Source organism: Micrasema longulum, unplaced genomic scaffold (assembly GCF_059751315.1).
Source record: "Micrasema longulum isolate JH-2025_06_02 unplaced genomic scaffold, ASM5975131v1 h1tg001159l, whole genome shotgun sequence".
NCBI lineage: Eukaryota > Metazoa > Arthropoda > Insecta > Trichoptera > Brachycentridae > Micrasema > Micrasema longulum.
Genome location: NW_028278346.1, coordinates 157,393 through 178,665, shown reverse-complemented (window position 1 = coordinate 178,665; position 21,273 = coordinate 157,393). Strand labels below are relative to the sequence as shown.

Below are 21,273 nucleotides of genomic sequence, written 5' to 3'. Positions count from 1 at the left end.
GAAATCGATCAGGCTATTTTTTATCTAAAAAAAGAATATACCAATCCATGGGAAAAATTCTTATTTTAACAAAACAAAATATGTAATTAATTTCTGCCTAATACATGCCAGAGAAACTGCAGAAAAGCTAATAATAATACTAAGGTATTATTATATTAAGCCAAATATTTATGTTAGTATTATAAATTTTTGTAAAAGGCACGGCAAAAATAATATAAAAAAGTTTAAGAGCAATAACAGCCCACATATTCAAATATCTGAGATCGCTTTTGTTCTATAAAGGCAACATTGTAAATAAATAAAGTATCGTTTACATGTAGACAATAATATAGATCGGACAATATTGTCTCGTCCCAGCTCTGTGAACAGCCTTGACCACGCAGGACAGAACGTTGGAACAATACGAAAATTTGGCCGCAGTTTCCACATAAGCGCAGCAAAAATGAATACGCAACGCCGTTTATTACAAGCGAGTTCACGAAAAATATCATGTTTTATACCGAGATGTGTTGGAATTGTTAAATAATAAAAAAATAAATTCTGCCTCCAATTTCGACAGAAACAATACACAGGAGCGACGCCCGCGCGTCGAGCAAATCGCTACTATCATAAAGTCCTGTCCGTTTACACAAGGCCAATGCGGCCATGTGTGGTGGTGGCGGTCCGCGGAGATAGCCTGCCCGTCTATCTCCGTGACAATGTCTCAGAACAATGTCCTGTCCTACAAATAGCGGTTTCCACGTGGCCAATGGTTGAGTCCTGGGAAAGAACAATATTGTATTGTCCATGTGCAAATGGCTTTTAAATCATAGAAATTCCTATCAATATTTCATCAACATCTGCACATGCGCTGGTACTGTATGGATTATCTATACTGTCTTCAGCCTCTAATGTGTGTAACATAGTCTATCTCGCTCAACAACTTGACAGGCGTCGTTGGTTAGATGGCCAAATGTGAAACTGGTGTCGCGGGTTCGATTCCCGCCAGTTGAAAGAAAAAATCCAAGAAATATTTTTTTTTCAATTGGTCTGGGTGTTGAAGTGTATTTTTCATTACCTCTTTCCATATCCCCTCTATCCCACCTGCTGACAAGCCTCAAAATAGAGGCTTCGCGGGTTATTCCTATAAAAATAAGACTAGTATTTTTTGTACAAATTTAGAGTGACATTTAGAATAAACCACAGTCAACTACAATAAGTCTTATTATTGAACTTCACATACCACCATAGGGTATAACACCAAGAAACTGCCCTTGGTTGATATTCAAATAATGAAACAGATTGTACATTTTGCGTTGAGAGATTTTTTTTGTAATAATTGTTTTAATAGTCTTATCAGGTAATTTTACGACGGAATAAAAAATTAAAACAAACACAACTTTCAGTCAAAGAGGGTTGGTTACTTCTTGATTCAAGTGTGCAAGCTACATACATTAACCATAAGGATTAGTGAGAACTCTCACTATAAAATTGCTTTTAAGAAGTGGATAATGGAGGTGGGTTTCGCACGTATTGATGAGTGCAACTTTTACATGGTTTTTTATTATGTTTAATATTTATTCAAGGCGTGTTTCAAAATAATGTAAAATGTTACCTTCAGCACCGGACACTCCCACATAAATACAAAAATAGTAAAATAATAAATAATTAGTGCATATCAGGCCTGATTAGTTTTATTAGAAAAGGATAGTAAAAAAGTAAAATTTTATAAAAACACGTTTATTAAAAAATAGGAAACTTAAAAAATAATATAAACAGTAATAGCGGTGAAGTATATTTATTCTGTGGACATAATTTCAGCTTGTGAGCTGTAGACGTGTTCGTAGCCAAATTTCATAATGTACTGGAATACTTTGTCATTTACTAGGTCCGCTAGTTCTGGGGAACTCATGAGGTCTTCCAAGGGAATCAAATACTCATCTAGATTACAGTCTGAAAAATAAAATAATGAATTGAAATACGAGTTGTGGAGTTAATTAAAACATTTGCGCTGACGCATAGTTAAAAGACACATTATTCATTGACTAGCCAGATTTTATGTTTAGTGGTCAACAGAAAAGTGTAATTGTCTGTGATGAAAAAATGATTGTATGTACTAACTGTGAAAAACAGAACAGACACATCGTTTCATTAGTAAATACAATCCTATTTATTGAATTCATTATCATTACCTTTCCACACCTAATGGTGCATAGGGCACAGGATAAAATCCCTTTTTTTGTGTCCTTAGTTTATTTTAGTTTAGTATATTCTTTACATAGGATTCATTGAATCACTTATAAATGTCAATAAATTACAACTGTATACATAGTACAATTCAACAATAAATTAAACCCAACAAACGAATAAATTAAAATCAACAAACTAAAATCAATTGACACAAATCTAATGCCAAGCTGTCTTGTCCTGCAAATATTCTTCAACTCTATAATAGTGGTTTCCAAACAGTCGGTGTTTGACAAAATCTTTAAAGTGATAAAGTAGAATATGCCGGAATGCCAACCCACCCATGAGATGTACAGTGTCCACCACCCGGAAGAACATCTTGTCCCGGACGGCTTGCAGCGGGTCGGGGGGAGGGGGGCCCGCCCAGCGGTCCGCCATGAGTGCCGCGCACCACACGCGGCGCCGCAGCTCCGCCACTTCGCGCCGTGCGCTGCGTTCGTCCGCCGCCCGGCCCTGCCGCAGCCCGCATAGCTCGAGCGCGCGCACATAGTCGTACTCGGTGAGGGAGCCGCCAGGGTACGTGATGTACATCTAGAAAACATTTCGAATCAAAATTTTAACACTGTAGTGCTCCTTAAAACGGGTTGTGGGGACCGGAGAGTGAGTGACGACAACAAGTTATTGTCTATGGGTGCGGCACTCAAAGGACCAATAGAAGGGCACGCATTGCGCCACTTGCTCTTCTCTGCTTCCACCAGAATTCCAATCTACAATACAATTGAATTCTTCCGATGTGCGGTGTTTAGTAGACTTGTCCGGGCTGACGTTGCAGCGGACTATTCGTAGCGGGCTAACGCAGGGTTCGGACCTGCCAACCTCACAGCTGTTGGTGTTGCCCGCCACAATACAAAGCTGTATGCTAACCCACTTACTCACTCAACTTAACTACAGTAAGACCTGGACAGTATTCGTGAATGGACCAAGAAATGGCTTCTCACATTCAATGTTAACAAATCTACAGTTCTTCACATCGTTCGCGTGAATGGAGAAAAAAATCGAGGTAAATAAAAAAATGAGTAAATCATTGTCTCAAACTAAATTCAAAGTAGGTGCAGTGTAATAGACCATTTTGTTTAAGTGTCCAATTTCGACATTTTACTAAATAGTGACATGCAGTTGACACATGTTTAGGAAGTATGTAGTCAATTACGATGCAGAATGTTTGAGAAATTGGCAATAGAAATATTATTAATGTGAAAAGGAGATAGTTTAAACAGTTATCATAAAAGTGTGAAACAGTTTTTCACACAGCAGACTGGTATTCCAAACGCTCTCGCGGCCGTATCATCTCGTGTATTTTGTATGAAAATAATGTTTTCGTTTTCTCGTGCCACGAGAGTGGTTTAGAATAGCACCCCTGGTAAGCAGAAGGCTCATAATATCTCAAGTAGTAAATACGTTGCACTAAATTTGTGTAAACGCGTATGTCTATTGTCTAATAGTAATATTTTTACCATTTTTTTAAGGAATTAAAAAAAAATTATAACAAATAGTAATCAAATTTTATTATTGGATTTCCTGAATTAGTGTATAAATCTGTAAGTGTTTATAAGGAAGCCCATCCATCACTCTCTTATTGTATAAATTTTTTTGACAGTATTGTATCCCTGTATTTTAAAATGGGGGTCAGGTGTATCTTGTTCGAAAATTAAGCGTAAGATAATCAAATATGTTTATTTATGTAATACTCAATTAATTTAGTATGGGTAAATACATTTCCTCTTACATCAACAATATCCCGCGGCTCCATGACCCTCATAGAGTCAGCCGAGAGGCCGTGGTGAGCCAGGAGGGACGGAGGGAGGTTGTGGTAGTCCTTCAGCAGCATTCTCTGGTCGGCTGCGGCCACGACTTCCTGGACACTCTCACTGGGAGAGTCTCCACCCTCTTCTGCTGCCAGTGCGCACAGTTTGGCGAGGGAAGCTTTGATCTGCACGGCGAAAGTGCACGGTAAAATCAACAATTATGCTTTATATCATCACAAGTAGCAGCATTTCACAACTCAAAGAATATGTAATAAAAAAATAGCAGTGAAAGCACTTGTCTTCTGTTTCCCTCGAGTTACTCTTTGAAAATTTCAATTTCATAATAAGCAAACTAATTTGAATTTACCTCTACCGCTTTCATTGTCCCTTTTACTGTGCGTTTGGAAAATTATATGGAGGGCTTATGTCGGATATTGCCATTATTCCTCATGACCATTAGTATGAGCAAAACTGATAAGAAGACCCTTGGTCTTTAAAACGAATTTCAGGTATGCAATAGGAGAGTTTTTACTGTAAATTATATTAAAATATCGTCTACGTAAGTTCAGTACGAGCCGAAAAAATCAAAATAGGTTTTTTTGGCATTTTTGATCGAATGGGAAAAGTCGCATTGATTGGTATATTTGAATTTCGAAGTAGACTGCTTGTATTAGATTAAATTAAGTACCGCAAATGAATCCTCCCTCCTCAAGAAGCAAAGCAATACCACATATATCCCTAAATCCAATACAGCGGATGAGACATACTCTATTTGCATAAAGCCGAAACAGCGAATAAGCAATACGTAACTGCCAGTTTAACAGCCATAATTAACAACACATTGACGCATACCATACGACACATACAATTTTCTAATATAAATCAACAACACAAAATAAAGTGCATTTAAAATTATTTTTTACAGCTTTTTTTACAGAATCGCAAGGTCCGCGGTATTTAACTTACATAGACGATAAGTTCAATTAAATGAATAAATATAATTTAAATTTGATAATAAAAAAGATGATCTCACATTCATCCTATGAACTGATTCCTGCTCCAGTTGCGATAGTTCTAGAAGGGTGGTGGCTGCATTTTTCCACTTCCCGTTCCTCACGTGGTGAAGCCACAGCAGCTCGTTCCCCTCGTCTGCAAGAAGGCCCTCGGTTTTCATGTTGTCATCCTGGTCCTCGTCCTCCGAGAGAGCGGCAGCTTCTGCGGTCTGCTGCTGCGAGGAGAGCCACTCCGTCAGGGAGGCCGCATGGCCGGGGAAGGCGGTGAGGAGGGCTGATTGACCGCTACGCCCTCGGCTCATGAACCAGCGGAAGGCGGATTGGTGGAAACCCTGCGAGGAATTCATAATCATCAAAATGTTATCTTCACCACATAGGGTATTGCGTCAGTTCAGTTAATATAGTGTATCGGTTAAAGGGAGGTACGGTGATTGACAATGAAATAATGCAGTGTAAAAACACTTCATCTATTATATTCTTTATTTAATCAGAGGCCTGCCTGGTGTTGCCGCATTACACAAATAAAGCAAAAGGTCCATTTTTTGTTTGATTTCTTCGAGTATTATATTCATTTTCCGATTAGGGGTCGTATTGCTTTCTCCTAATATAAACCCGTTACACTAGACAGATAGTAATGCAACGCAATGAGGAACTTCAGCCCTACGGGAAATTAGATACAAAGACTGTTTTCTTAAGCATGGTAAAAATTAGAGCATTAAATTGAAAGGCAGTTTGATGAAATGTACAAAAAAAATATTTTAATAAAAACAAACTACTTTGAACGACGTCGCTAGTTCAATAACAAAAATATATAAAAAAACACTGAACTTCCTTGTTAGTAAATTTTTAAAAAAATAATTAGAATTTTAACACGCATGTTTTCTTTTAACTGCTTAGAGTATAATAATAATTATCTCTCTATATCTGTATTAATATTTACCTCTAAATTATTTTTTTTAGATGAGCTGTGAGAATATATTTTTTAATTACATATTACTGTCACAATTATGTAACCTATGAACATAATTAATAATAAATAAATAAATAATGATTTTTGCCTAAATTCAAATGACTGAATGGAAAACATATTTGTAAATTCTTATGAAACAAATAATTTTTTACATTGTGAAAATAATTTAGATGTATTCTATATTTAGAACGTTATTACGTATGTCTTTTCAAATTATTATTATGGATAACTTACATAGCGCCAAGATTTATGAATGTTGATAGCTAAAATAGCACTTGATCAACTGAGGCCCGTGGGGCCAATTTAAAAGGGCCAAGAGGACAGGCCGACTAAATGAAGTCTTACTTATAGCTTTTCTATTTCAATCGCTAACTAACCAATATTTTTACGACGCTTTACTGATTACCTCGATCTCAACCGCTAGATGCTAGTAAACATTTATTATTTCACGTTGACCTGTCCAGGAATGGAACTTAAGACCTCTAGAATGATCAGTGAACATGCCAACTACTACATTAGGAGGCGGACTTTTCAGAACAGGACAGAACTGTATTTTTAATCTACCCAGAAACAGACTGCAAGAATTTAATGCATTTTTACCTATTATAATAATTACAGCGGTGAATTACAGCACAGAGCACCCAGGCTTGAGAAAAACTAGATTTTTTTTTGTTCTCACCGGAAATCGAACCCGGAACCTTTCGTATGCGAGTCAGGCGTCACAACCACTAGACCATGAAGGCCGCCAGCTTTTTACTTCATCAAAGTCAACAGATGGAAGAGAGGATATGTGGATGTAAAACATAGGCAGAATGGTGAATGTTGTGGTCCCGTGGCTGGATCAGAGGTCCGAGGCTTGAACTCCATTTTACCTTGGTAACTAACCTAACCTAACCTAACTTGGTTTCCATTTTCTAATGGTAAGTTATTTACAACTTGTTGAAAATGGCCAACAAAATTGAAATATATGAGTAAATTATAAGACCGCTAATTTCTTTTTCTATTAATAAAAAAACAGCCAATGACAGATAGATGTTTAGATTTCTATATTCCCTTCTCGAATCCTCCTCTGATGCAATAAATTAAGATTTAAAAATATTCATTAATTGCTTACCGCATCTTCGAAAGTATCCATGTATTGGTATAGTTTTTTCCTGTTGTTTGACTTTTCACAGATCAGGACCAGCATATCAAAATCATGGAACTTTTCTGCTAACATCGTGGCGTGTTCATATTCCTCGTCGTCAACTAAAAGACCGCAGTTAATTATTATTATTTGATATATTTACATAAAATTACAATTAAAATTGCCACATAAAATAATGAGAAAGTTCAGTGCTATCGGAAATTGGATACCAAAAAATGCTGTCTTAAATGTGGTAAAAATCAGAGCATTTAATCAGCAGAACTCACCGGCGAGAACTTTCGACGTCACGGGGTGAGTAATTTTAAAATTACAAAACTCTAAGAAATCGTGATACATAAAAATATTTTTAGGTCTAGTTTGATAGTCTGATACCAAAAAATGTAAAAAGACCACTGATATTCCTGATTGGTAATATAAAAACTAGAACATATTAAAATATTGGTAAAGGCAATCATTACTAAAATATTAAAAATAATACATGAAATTAAAATAAAGCTGAAGATTTAAAATTATCCAATGACATTGGGACTCCCAATCAAGTGATCATTATAGTCCTTAAAATATAGCTTGATTAGAATGACAGCTGTCAAACTAATGTCATTAGTGATGGGAAATTACTTATCACTGATCAAATCGATTTTACCAGTTTTTTCATGCAATCATGAAACTCTGTTTGAAAATTGATATAAAAATGCAAAAACAAGCCTACTATAGTGTGTTTGACACAATTATTCACCAAAAAATAAGACATTTATATTTTTTTTATGAACAACATCAAATGAATAATTTTTTTATTAGATCAATTTACATTGATAAATTTGTCCCATCTCTAACGTTTTTGCAAAATGATGTGACCTTGTAAGAGCGTTGTTAATAATTAGGTTTATTTTAGTTTTTTTTAGTTTTGAAGCTGATTTTATATATTTATGTTGATTTAAATGTAAAGCAAAAATAAATAAACACGTCAGATACTAGTGATTTTTCATGTGTCAATATAAATAACTCCTTAGGCGTTACTACAAAGTTATGTCGTCACTTTTTCTAACAAATGTCATTCTAATCAAGCTATATTTTAAGGACTATAGTCCAATTACCAAACCTTTTATGCTCTGTGTATAGCAAGAAGAAATATCGTATCTATAAAGTAGAAATATAGTAAAATGGATGAGTATCACAGTTGTTACTTCTTAATTTTTTTGATATGATGATATAATTAAGTGATTTACCAAATGGTTTTATAATATTAGTCCTCATCTTGGCGTATTCTGCCTGAGCGCCCAATATGTCTCTTCGGTTCCTTTCAGCGGCAAGCTGCAGGATAGCACGGCCCAGTGCAGCTGCTTGAGAATGGAGTTCCATTCGCCGGTTGCCTGCCACACGTGCTCTTGCAAAAGTTAAACACTAAAAAAAAAAAGAGATTAATTACGTTATTATATACAGTTTTTCAGGACCATACCGCAAAACATCGGAGAAATACTTGTAGTGAGTAGTTTAGTGGCTGGCGCGTTCTCCTATCATGTTTGACGTCCCTAATTCATTTTCCGGGAAGGTTCAAATTGAATACTGATTTAAAAAAAGTGGTTTTATACTACAATATTTTATGTCCCTGGAACCTGAAACGTTAGCTTATCACTTTACCTACATGTAACAGATGATCGATGTGCGCTGAATTTGGTGTATTAATGCAGTTCTCTATGCACCAACGGATGGGGACTATGATAATGATAAAATTAAATAAAACAAGAAACTAAGAATTGCGAAATTCTCATTTGTTATTTAGGTATATGATTTTAAGGTTATTAATACCGTAAATGATTGTGTGACTCTGTAATGTAATTTAGATAAATGTTCCAGTGGTGCTCCACTAATAAACTACAATTGAATATAAAAAAATGACACAAAATGAGATTTTTTATTCTAAAAAATTCAATATTATTTGATTATCTGATGGGTAATATACAATTAGTCTCAACTTCTGAGGTGCGCGACCTGGGTGTCGTTTTCTTATAAAATATAAACTTCTTATTTTAAATTGATAGATGGTTCTTGTTCTGTAAAGTAAAAAAAGAAATTGCCATTGTTGTTATACATCGAGTCAAAAATGTATGAGATGCCACATACGATCCAAAACCTTTGCGGTTGTGAATAGTATTTTTGTTTCTCTATCTATCGCCATATTTAAATAATTTCAGACCAATGGTGTAGATTGGCGTCATTGTTTAACACGCCTTATATGTATCACTATCTATAAATTTTCAATAATGACATTATTGTAAGTTATCCTTATGGTGGTACACTTTTGTTAGTGTGGCAGAACAAAGAACACAGTTTTGTGTATGAAACCAGAACCATGAACTAGTGTTTTCGAATTAATGGCTACTTCCAGATAAAAATATTATCAAAGGAATCAAGCGAAGATTAATCCCCCTCTTGGCCTAGTGTTTAGCATATTTGCCTGTCATGCTAGAGGTCTCGTGAACAATTCCAAGCAAAATCAAACTGAAATATTTGAAGCAAGCATTTGTTGGTAAAACCTGATGATGTAAGAGCATTCGCCATCTACCCAATAGCCTGATAATTTAAAGACTTGAGCTTGGAGGAGATTTAGCGATAGATATGAAAGCACTCGCCCTCTAGTCTAAGTTTTTTTGCTGAATTTGGTTACCTGTTGGTCGAGGAGTGCGTGCAACAGACCACCAGATCGAGGACAGGATGTCCAGGTGGTGTGGTCAAAGCGCAGGCGTAGGGCCGTATTAGAGACGGAGAATTGCTCCGCGTGTTGCTGTCTGAACTTAAGAACTTCTTGGATAACCGCCTGGAAATACGTATTTAAGTATGATTTTTTTATACACAATTTATGAAAGCTGAAAGCTGGACATCACCAAATTACATTTGGTAATTTTATTACGTTAAAAAAGAAATGTTGAAAGAACGTATAAAGAAATTGGCTTTCTGTCAGTAAAACAAGATGTAAAATATAATAACAGCTACAGAGAGAGAGAGACTGGTAATATTCAACAATAAAGAGAGGTGATGTACTTACCAGTAGGACGTGGTTGACTTGGGAGATGAGAGAGGTTAGTGCTGGAGGTTCACAGCCGGATGCGTCCTGTTCTGCGCACCACTCGCACATACGTACAAGGGCGCGCTGCACCTCACTCGCACGCTTGTAGAACAGGTCAGACGGGGACAGAGCGGCACTTGCAGACTCTTCGTCATCAGAGTTGGCCATCACCTGGATTACAAAAGATTACTTATTAATAGAGACCAGATTATACCGTGGGGATAACTACGCAACTAGGTACCTTAAAAATCAGGATTTTTTAGCTAACCACTAAAACACATCTTTGTATCATTCTCGATGAATGCTACAAATAGACAAGTCTCGTGATGCAGTCCTGATGATGACCCTTATGTATGGGAGCGAAGTATAGAATTGTAAAAACAAGGATGAAAGTAAGTTGAATGCTGTCAAAATGCAATCTCTGCGAATGTGTGGAACAACTATGTACGATAGATACACACATTTCAAGATCCGTACATTATGCAAGGCTGAGATAGGGATTACGCGTTTGGACATGTACAGCAAATGGACAGTGAAAGAACAGCTAAAAAGATTTACGATGCAAATGTTGATCGATGTAGAAATCGAAGAATACCGAGAAAGACACGGCATGATCAAATTAAAAAAAATATTTAAAGATGGACATGTCAAAAGTTGGAATAATTGGCGCCCATGCATGAATGTAGAGGAAGCGAGATCTGTATGCAAAGACAGAGTGATATGGCATTCTATCCTCTCTGCCTATTCTTACGGGGAAATGTGTGATAGTTTGATTGTTTGTTTGTTGATTTGAATGAACGACTTGTCTATTTGCATGTGTAAATGCACATTTTAGATATTTTTAAAGGCTTTAGCATATTTAATTTATAAATTTAAAAAACAACAAAGGAATTTTACAAGAAATAAATATAGAAGTCTAGGCATCTACAGGGCTTATGACCAGTCATTGGCTGGTTTAAGTGGCCACTTTACACACTGTGTAACATTCACCATTCTGCCTTTTTTTGTATTGTGTAATTTGTACCTCCTGTATGGCTGTGTCCACCACATGCTGGCTCTCAGGCTGCTGCTGCAGCGCGCGCATGGCGGCGGCGGCGGCGAGTTTCTCCGCCAGCGCGCGCAGCCGCAGCGCTGCCGCGCCGCCTAACCGCGCCCACAGTCCGGCGGCGCGCGCCCAGTCCAGCAGCAGCGCCAGCGCGCGCCGCTTGTCTTGCAGCTGGGGGCCAATCTGCAGCGAGCCGGAGCTGCCCAGCGCCGAACCCCCCGACTGGCCCCATCTAGAGACAAACGGTATAAAATGTCGTCGCTTACTTTACAACACCATGCATCTAGGGTTTATTTGACTTATTGTATTGGCTGGATGGCTATTCGGGTAAAAAGAAATTTCGTAGAACCCAAAATAGTTTTAATAACAACAATGTTTTGAGTATGTCCAAATGCTTGCAGACTGGCTGGATTTCCTCCCTAGGTAATTAATTAAATTTAAATTTGTTGCAACAGAGAGGGAAAACATTTTTGAGACAGGAATATGGAAGTCTAGGCATTTGGGAAGGTGAACAAAACCAGTAGCGAAAAGACTATTTCTTTTAAGTTCAATGTGTGACTTGTGCGAGGTATAACAAGTAGCGAAAAGACTATTCATTAAAAGTTCAATGTGAGTTTTAAGAGCCTGGCTACTGTGTGGAGAGCGAGAGAGAGTTCTCATTTTGCTATTTCTCCCCCTCCAAGCACAGATCCATCAATTAATATCTAATAGATATGTGTAAGTGTGCATAAAAGCTTTTGCAAATGTAACTGCTTGCACTCGGTAACTCAAATTGTTAGTTGGAACCTTGTTGTTTAAACGGGTCAAAATGTTGATCAAACATTTGGACATATTCAAAATATTGATGGAATACGTAGTTGGATAGGCATGAATTGTCTGTGATTTTCAGATTATTTACCTGGGATCACTAGCAGGAATATCGTTGACAAGATCTGTGGCTATTGTAAGTAGAGTTCTATCAAGAGGAGTGTCCACTTCTAGTGCCTCGGATTCCTTATCTTGACTTGAAACAGGAAATAAGTTAGCGAGAATCGTCCTGAAAATAATCAAATCCATATTTAATTATTATTTATCCTAGCATTTAAAAAAATACGAAAATAATTAATAAAAAAAAACGTAAATCAAGAATAATGTCACATTGGCAAAAATGTCCCGATAAGAATGCATATTGACATATTTTTTACAACAATTAAAAAATTAGTCTTCGTATGACCTGGAAGCAGCATGTTCCCTCCTGATGTGGTGGAGGAAGGCGGCCTTCATCAGCTCAGAGGCGGAAGCTCCATTGGAACTAATGGCTCGCGGGTCCAGCTCATACAGGGACAGGTGGCCATCGAAGGCCTCCGAGGGGCGTGGAGATGCTATTGGACTGTCTAGGAGGGATCTGAAAACAGAATGGAAAATTCATATGCGATTAATCATAGATGTTTAGTAATACAATAATTTATTTATGAAATAAAAGATGAGTAATATGTAAATCCATAAATTTGGAATAACCAGTCACCAGTCTTGAAGAATCATGATTTTATATAATTATGGGAATAAACTAGTTTAAATTTTATTTTATTTTATTGAAATAAAAGGCACTTAGTGCCTTTTACATATTAGATACAAATACAATTAAATATACATACATGTAAGCTTAATTTAAGTAATACAGAGCATTTAAAACAATATTATTAATTTAGAAAGTCTAAGAAATATAAACTATATAAAAGAACAAAATATTACCAGTTGTAGAATTATCGATAAAAAAAGATAATTTGGTATTAGAAATACTTTGAACCAGTTAAAAAAATAACAAAGAAGACAATTTTGAATAACATTAAAAAAATATATATAGATGTATTATTATTGAAAACTAATATTTAGGTAAATAGTATATGTTTATGTAGAAAAATATACAATGATGTAAAAAAAAATGATAAAAAGAAATATTTTTTACTTATAAATTAATTAAGAAAGAAAAGAAACGAAAAAAGAAAAAAAAAACACTAATAAAGAAGTTTAAAACAAATTTTTAACAAAAGAAACAAACAGTTACTTAGAACTATTACCAATAAAATAAAGAAGAAGAGCCGTTCTATATGTAATAAATTTCATGTGAAATGAGTCACCAATGTCCTGGTACTTATTGCCTAGAGAGTGAAGTCTATTGATGACTGCATTTTTACCATATGATGTCGAAGTATTGTTGCCACAGTATTGGTAGGTTTGCCGAGTTGTCCTTTTTGGTACATTAAAACTAATTAGTGATAAAAGTGCAGGGGTGTCAAACATGGAATGGATTATTTTATATAAATTTAATAAATCAGTTATAACTCTCCTGTCACTTAGTCTTGATAATTTCAAAATAAACAGTAACAAATCATAATTTAAAAATTCAATACCAACACCTAATTTAAAATTTATAAATCGCAAAAACTTATTTTGGACCTTTTCAATACAATATTGGTGCCTAGAATAATGAGGAGCTCAGATTGTAGAGTTGTACTCCAAAATGCTTCTTACAAGTGACGTGTACATTATTTTAAGTGCACCAATATCTTTGAAATATTTAGTGGTTCTGATAATGAAACCCAACATTCTTAGAGATCTATTACTAATGCTATTAATGTGACCAATAAATGATAATTTGGTATCGAAAATAACACCTAAATCACGTATTTCGGAAACGGATACAAGTTCAGAATTGCCAATAGAATAATTAAACATTATTGGAAACTTAGTCCTGTGAAATCTCATGATTTGGCATTTCTTTACATTTAGTTGGAGTTTATTTGTTGAGCACCACGAAAATAGTTTATTTAAGTTATGTTGGATAGTAATACAATCATCAATAGTATTAATTACTCTAAAAAATTTCATGTCGTCAGCAAACAACAAAACTTCGACACCATTAAATATGTCAACAATATCGTTGATAAAAATTAAACAAATTGAAGTGTAATAATAATTTTATAAAGTTTATTAATAAAAATATGTTTTAATTTAGTGGTTTAAAAACATTTTATGGTCATGAGGAAGAATGACAATATCCGACAGAAGCCCTGCATATAATTTGCCAAACTCACAGTGAAAGGAGTAATAAAAGCAGTAAAATTCAATTCAATAAAAATTGCAGTTTCTGAAATTGAAGCTTTTACAGAGTAACTCTATTATTGACATAAAAAAAAAAAAATTGTATAAGGGAAACCGATAGGAAGATCCAAGGTATTTAAAACGGTTCTATGTAGAGGGAGTGATTTCACTGTTCTAAACATGGTGCACAAAAGCACATGATGGTAGCGGCGGGCTAATAGATGGCCAAAATGAATGAAAACTCACGTATCATTAAGGGGACTATCATTTGGAGAGATGGAAATGACTCCGTGTGTTTTAGAGAAAAACAGAGGAGTTCCAAAATACAATCCTCCACCGAGAATTTGGTCTCCGTTAGTGTTGAACTCTATCACATCGGGCTTCTCATTGGGTGTAACACCTGAAAATAAATACAATGATTATTTATTTAATTACAAAAAGTGTTCCATTTCACGTTTTGAAAATAAGTGTTATGGACATTGGCAACACCAAATGCCAGGCAGTCCACCACACCAATATATCACGCCACCAGCCGCTAGAAAACAGAAACAGGCGAAGCCGGACTTTCAGCATTCAGCGGTGGTACTAGACGTAAAACGCAACATCACAACAAACACTCGACATTTTCGTAAATTCAACTTACTTTATTGCAATGAATTCATTCAATATTGTCTATATTGCTTATTTTCATATTTAAACATCTGATATAATTAATTACGTTCTAAATTGAATAATAAACTCCGTGTAATATGTAATTTATTCTTTTATAAAGCAAAACTGCGATTGCATGGCAAGAAATACAAACAAAAACTATTTTATGAATATACCTCGTAACAGCTTTTCTCTATTAACCTAGACAGTAAATGGAAAGAAAGAAAGTACATTTACTCACAAGACACAATGGTTATAGAGTCCTTCATGTGCAGATAGGCGTGTGTGGACGTGGCCATAAGGTGCACACCTCCATGTGCATCTCCCCCCACACCTCCCGCCAGCGGCACCAGTCCCAGCAGCTGTCCCACCTCTCCGGTGCTCTCCTCCACACACATGTGCGCTGGGTAGGGGAACATAGATACATATTCAAAATTACATTTTGGGCGCAAATTCGTATTAAAACCAGACCTGTACTGCACAAGATGCATAAATGGAAAGACACTAAAAGACCTAAAGAGAATTAAAAAGTTAATGTTGCTAGGAAAAAAAATAATTAACTAAAAAAAGAAGAATCAACATGATTCATGTTACCAAGAAATGCAGCTCCGAAGTTGAAAGCCGCACTCGCATATTGACCATCGTAAGAAATCGCGGCACCCATCGGGCTGACAATTTTTTCATTGTTAACTTATTGCATTTGCTATTTCGCACACTATCCTTTGACGATCAGCGAGATTCATGTCTTGGACTTTTTCAATGATTTACTCGGTAAACACATCTGCCGGATGCCCTGGGCGATCCTCATCAAAAATGGATGTTCGACCATGTTTAAATTCATTGAACCAATATCTAACCGTTGTCATTGATGGCGAAGGGTCCCTATAAACAGCATGCAATTTTGATCTCCTCACACGATTTACCATACAAAAGAAAAAAAGCGACATTTTAACGAAAACCACGTAGCGCTGCTTACTGCATTGGCTGTCAAATACAAACTAACCTATGAATCAGTGTGAAATTTTCTTTTGGCGTCGTTTAACAAATAGCAGCATACAATGGCAACAGCAAATTGCCTGAGTAACGCCATCTGTCGCCAAGGGATACTTTTGACCACCATTGTATGTAATTTTAGCATTAAAATATATGCAGGAAAAAAATATTGAACTAGTAATATGTACAAATAAATATATTAATAACGATACTAGTCTTCAAAGGGAAAAGGAGAATACAGAAAGAAAAAAAAAGGGATAAATATTCCCTTTGAAAAATCACTGTACTTGTTAGGACATTAAACAGGCATTATTTAAAAATCAATATGTAAAATTCCATTCTATTTAGATTAATTGAAGGCAAAAATAGGTAATAATTTTTAAAAGTCTGCATATATTTAATCATTAAATATTAACATAAATCAGCTAAAGATTACCTAAAGCATATCTCATCTGCGGAGATCTCAAGGTGTTGACTGCTGCAGTAAGGAGAAGCAAGCCTTCGTTCCAAGGTTGTATATCCAGGATGAAAACATCCAACAAGCTAGGATCTCCTGTGAAAGAAAAACACTAGACATTTAACACGAACGTTTTTGAATACAACAAAGTAACAATTGAGAATGTAATCATACCAGTGGGAAAAAGATTAGCTTGCAAGAAGGCATCTCTGAGAGTTTTTTGAAGATCTGCTTCTGCTGTGAGACCTTCTGGGGCCCCGAGTCTCCACAGCTGAATCCGAAGACCAGCCACAACACACACTCGAGCACCCCCACCTTCGTCTGGACCGAGGGATGCTATTCCTACTAGCTTCTGAATAAGAAAGACGTTTTCGTATGAATAAAATATTAACATTAACAAATAGCAACAGAAATGGAGAATATTTTAGAAAAGGAAATATGGAAGTCTAGGCATTCTAGGGTGCTTATGACCTGTCGTTGGCTAGTTTAAGCGGCCACTTTACACACTGTGTAACATTCACCATTTTGCCTATGTTTGAACATCCAATATTTGTTAATCTTATTGGTGAAATCCAGTCTTTTGTCTACAAATATTCGGAAAAACTCAAAATAAAAATAAATGTCATTATAGACACCTGTGGCATTCTATCCTAACTGCCTACTGTTTGGGTGAAATTGAGTGACGGTAGTAATAGCAGTATTAGATGATCTTTTGTATTGTCGATGAAAATCTACCATTGATGAAATTTTTCGCAGGATTAAGGTTTTTGTTAATTTCCTTGAATGTCCTGTTAATTGCGTATATTGGTCAAATACTCAGATTTGGCACTTTAAGATGAATAAAAAGTTGAATTAACAGCCAAGTGCGTATTTTGATGGTTTTTTAATAAGCAGGTTTATACAATTTATAAAAAGACATATTAATTACAGTTTCCGATGCATGAGATGAGGGCATAGCAGAGAAAAAGAGGGAAGATACCCTTCTTCCTATACCCCCCAACCAGCCGCCGCTCCCAGTTAGTGTCCGTGCTACCACTCCATGTCGACCCCCTGGAAATTATCAGTTAGGAAAATCATTAAAACAATTGTACAAATAATACACAGCCCCTGCACCATATAAATCCAAACCCTTAAAAAACACCATTTTGTTTTTTTTTTCTGTTTCTTTCCGGCGAATTCCAATATGTTTTCAAATATAATGTAAATAAGGCAACACATAAGTACATTTTACTTCAATACAAGTTGCTGAAACGTTGTGTTATTTGTGAAACCACTGCCAATAACTGTTCTGTTCAATAAACCAAAATTGCAAGTAGCTTCAAACATTTTATTTACATAAACCACAAACTAAATCCAACACGCAACTGGTAGATTATTTATACAAACCTCTACAAACTACATACTTTTATAAGGTTAGAATAGATTTTTACTAAAATTTAATTCTAGTTTCTTATAAGAAAATGAGTATCAGTTTAAGGTAGAAGTGAATTGCCGTGGGTCACCAGTTTAAGATTTGAAGCTACTTTCAATTTTGGTTTATTTGGAACACATAAAAATGCATCGGTTTCACAAATGAAACAAAGAATACTAAGTAATAGATCTGAATGCTTTGGAGGCAGAGAAGGCCGCACCCTCCGTCTACAGGTCCATTGGGCACTACACGCATAGATAATAACACATTCTCGTCTTTGACTCTGGTCCAAAACAATAATTTTGATAATATTGATGTTTTTTGATGATATTTTTTTATAAAACTTCATAGTTAATTTTGATAAATGATAAATAAAGTTATCAATAATTCGTTTAGTTTAACTTTTTTATTATTTTGACCAACGTGCGCTTTCGTCTAAGTAGGCATCATCAAGACTGGTAAATTGTTTACAGCTTTTATACTATTTCTAACATATTTTGGAGATAAGGATATCAGGACAGAAAATATAAATATTTACAACCAGTTTGCCAAACAGCTATATTACAAAGATCATTTATATACATAAGAAACAACAAAGGGCCAAGAACCGTTCCTCGTGGGACTCCGTGTATAAGAGTCTTAGTATTACTAACATTAGTTCCGATCCTGGCACATTGCAGTCTATTTGCTAAGTAACTTTCAAAAAACAACAAGCACTCATTTTTTATGCCAATTTGACGTAATTTACTTATCAAAATTCTATGATTTACTGTATCAAATGATTTTTTAAGATCTAAAAAAGTTGTTAAAGTTTTCATATTCGCATCTGACCAGTATGAATTTCATGTGTAAGTTTAAATATTGCATCATCTATACTGCAACGGTCTAAATCCAAACTGGTTATTTGACAAAAGATAATTAGTTTCCATAAAATTCATAATTCTTTTTTTAACACATTTTTCTAGGATTTTTGCTAACTGTGAAATCAATGTTATTGGTCTATAATTATCAGTTTTACATTTATTTTTCTAACATCTTCTAATAAAAGTAATTTCAAAGTACCAACACAGCATGTACATATTTTTTGGTCAGGTTCCGCCTGTGGTAGTCAGGTAGGTCTCGAGTTGTCTAAAACCTGAGCACTTACCAGTAACAACAGGTTGAACAAGCACCACAGTACAAGTAGTGGTGGCCAGAACACAGCCTGAAGGAGGAGCCTCCCGGAGACTGTCGCACTCCTGGCCGCGGAGGTCAGCCTCCTCCTCCCAGTAGCCTCCCTCGTGGGCAACCGAAGACCAGTAACGGATCACACCCTCTGGTGATACGCCGATGCAGGATGGCACCTAGATCATTTTTAAAACATACATTGGTTAGGAAAATGGGAATGACAGGTAGGAAGATACAAATTTAGAGCAATATAGATGACTTGGTCTTGTCTCGAACAGATTGTTTTCTAAGAGTCATATATTTTGTTTTACTAGCCATATTCTTCACAAGCATCGACAATTTGGTTCAGAAGTAATGAAGGTGTTCAAGTGAATTGGCTAGGATAAGTGTATCATCAGCATATTATACGTTATTGAATATCGTTCCATATATGAAATATTACTGTGTAAAAACAATTTTGAAACAAAGAAATTAAACCGGGGACCTCAAGCTTGGTAGGCCAATGCGCCAACCGCAACTCCACAGGGTGAACTTATCCCCACATGGATTTTTTCAGGAATTTTATCTGAGAGTAGCCATTGATTCAAAACACTTGTCCACACACAGAATGATTTTCTTCATCATCAAACAATATAACAAAATGCATAGGTAGCTTACGGGACTTCCGTCGTTGGAGTAGACGCAGACGAGGTCGGCTTTGTGCGCGAGATCGGTCTGAGGCAGCGTGAGCTCGTGGCAGGAGACGGGGGCGGGGGGAGCTCCAGGGGCACGCGGCCGTAGCTCCCTGTAGGCCCATACCAGCAGCTTGCGGCCACACACCACCCACGCCCAGCCCGAGGGCGACAGGCGTGCGGAGATCTGCGCAGAGCCTAAGGGAAATTTATTTATACAATTTAGATACATACGGAGGACCATATATTTATATAATATTATAGAGGGTAGATACCCGAACTATTCAATTTTAGAAAATACACATGGATAAATAAAGTAATACTTAAAAAAAGATCAACGTATGTTCGTACTATTTACTGACGTTTCAGATCGCATTACAGTGTCCATCATCTTCATCAGGGTTGATGTTAACTCCTTATATAACCCTAACAGGTTTTCAAAAATTATAAATTATAAAAAAATAAACAGGAAGAAAAATTATGCCGGTTTATGAATGAAAAACACACGTATTTTCTACTAGGACACATACAAAATTATTATTTTTATTATGTGTGAGTATTATTTTAAGATATCAAAATATATAAATACTGTGTAACAAAAATATCAAACAATAGCAAACTTACTATCAGCAAACGTCAATGTTTCTGTGACTAGAACTGGTAGAGGTAATCCATAGTTTTCTGCTGTATTTTGTGCGGTTTTAAGAATCGTTTGCGCATTTGTATTCAATCGGCCAGAAACGTTGAACTTGCTGTAAATAAAACATTTGAACTTGAACAAATTATATTGAGGAATGATATAGGTTATGTTTATGGATAAATAAATATTACCTCTGATTGCGAAAGTTAGACAAAAGTGACGACCGCTTTGTTGAAACCGATTGCCTGGTTTTCGGCGAAAATGGGCTGTTTAGTCCCAAAGGACTATCCATCGCGAAAATTTATGTTAGAAATTCAAATTTTGACGCAAGACAAAAAACAACCGGCTTTCCAGAGATGACATCAGTGCTCACAGAGTGTGTTCTTCTTCTTCGTTTTTTAATGGCGTTTTCCCCTCTCAACTCTCAACTCGGGTGTTCTGGCCAGTGTTGAGTTTTTATTGTTATTTTTTTTACATATTTACACAAGTGTTAGTAATATAATGTATACAAGTGAGTGAGTAAGTATTTAACATAAAATAAACATCCTATAATATAACATATTTACAGCCTAACACCATTTATAACTAGATATTTTCATATAATTTTAAATACACGTTTATTGGGTGGAGACAGGAGAGTAAGAATATGAATAGGGGACGGGATGTTGTTATCGGAGAGGTCGGATAGGAACTCAAGATAACAATCATTAAGGGGCATCCAAAAAAAAAAAGATTTCGATCTTCCTCCTCAAGCTGACATTCGCACATGGCAGAGTCCCGGACATGGATTCTGAACAGGTGAGAACCATTACAACAGGGTCCAATATAGAAGATGTCTCAAATTTGTTCAGAATTACTTTGGAAAACTAAGGCTTCTCTGTTACATTTGGTTTCAATTGGAAAACATGTCTTCCCTTGGCTTATTACAATATTCTTGCCACGTGCGAAGTTGCTTGTCCTTTGTCATAACGAGATCACAGCGTGTCTCTTGT

The 21,273-nt window shown here is 35.9% G+C and overlaps 1 protein-coding gene across 1 annotated transcript; it reads right to left on the bottom strand.

Moving 5' to 3' along the window:
- Positions 1–1,703: 1,703 nt before the first annotated feature.
- Positions 1,704–20,657, bottom strand: Nup133 (nuclear pore complex protein Nup133). The gene is made up of 20 exons (XM_088233864.1): positions 20,473–20,657; positions 20,266–20,393; positions 19,628–19,839; positions 18,951–19,146; positions 17,321–17,442; positions 16,567–16,744; positions 16,372–16,488; positions 15,184–15,345; positions 14,538–14,691; positions 12,424–12,594; positions 12,109–12,246; positions 11,190–11,442; positions 10,145–10,336; positions 9,767–9,916; positions 8,328–8,502; positions 7,069–7,202; positions 5,005–5,316; positions 3,953–4,156; positions 2,508–2,757; positions 1,704–1,932 (listed from the first exon to the last, which is right to left on the bottom strand). Exons 1-20 carry the CDS (start codon positions 20,571–20,573, stop codon positions 1,778–1,780), a joined length of 3,504 nt encoding a protein of 1,167 aa, XP_088089990.1. The 5' UTR covers positions 20,574–20,657; the 3' UTR covers positions 1,704–1,777.
- Between the last annotated feature and the right edge of the window lie 616 nt (positions 20,658–21,273).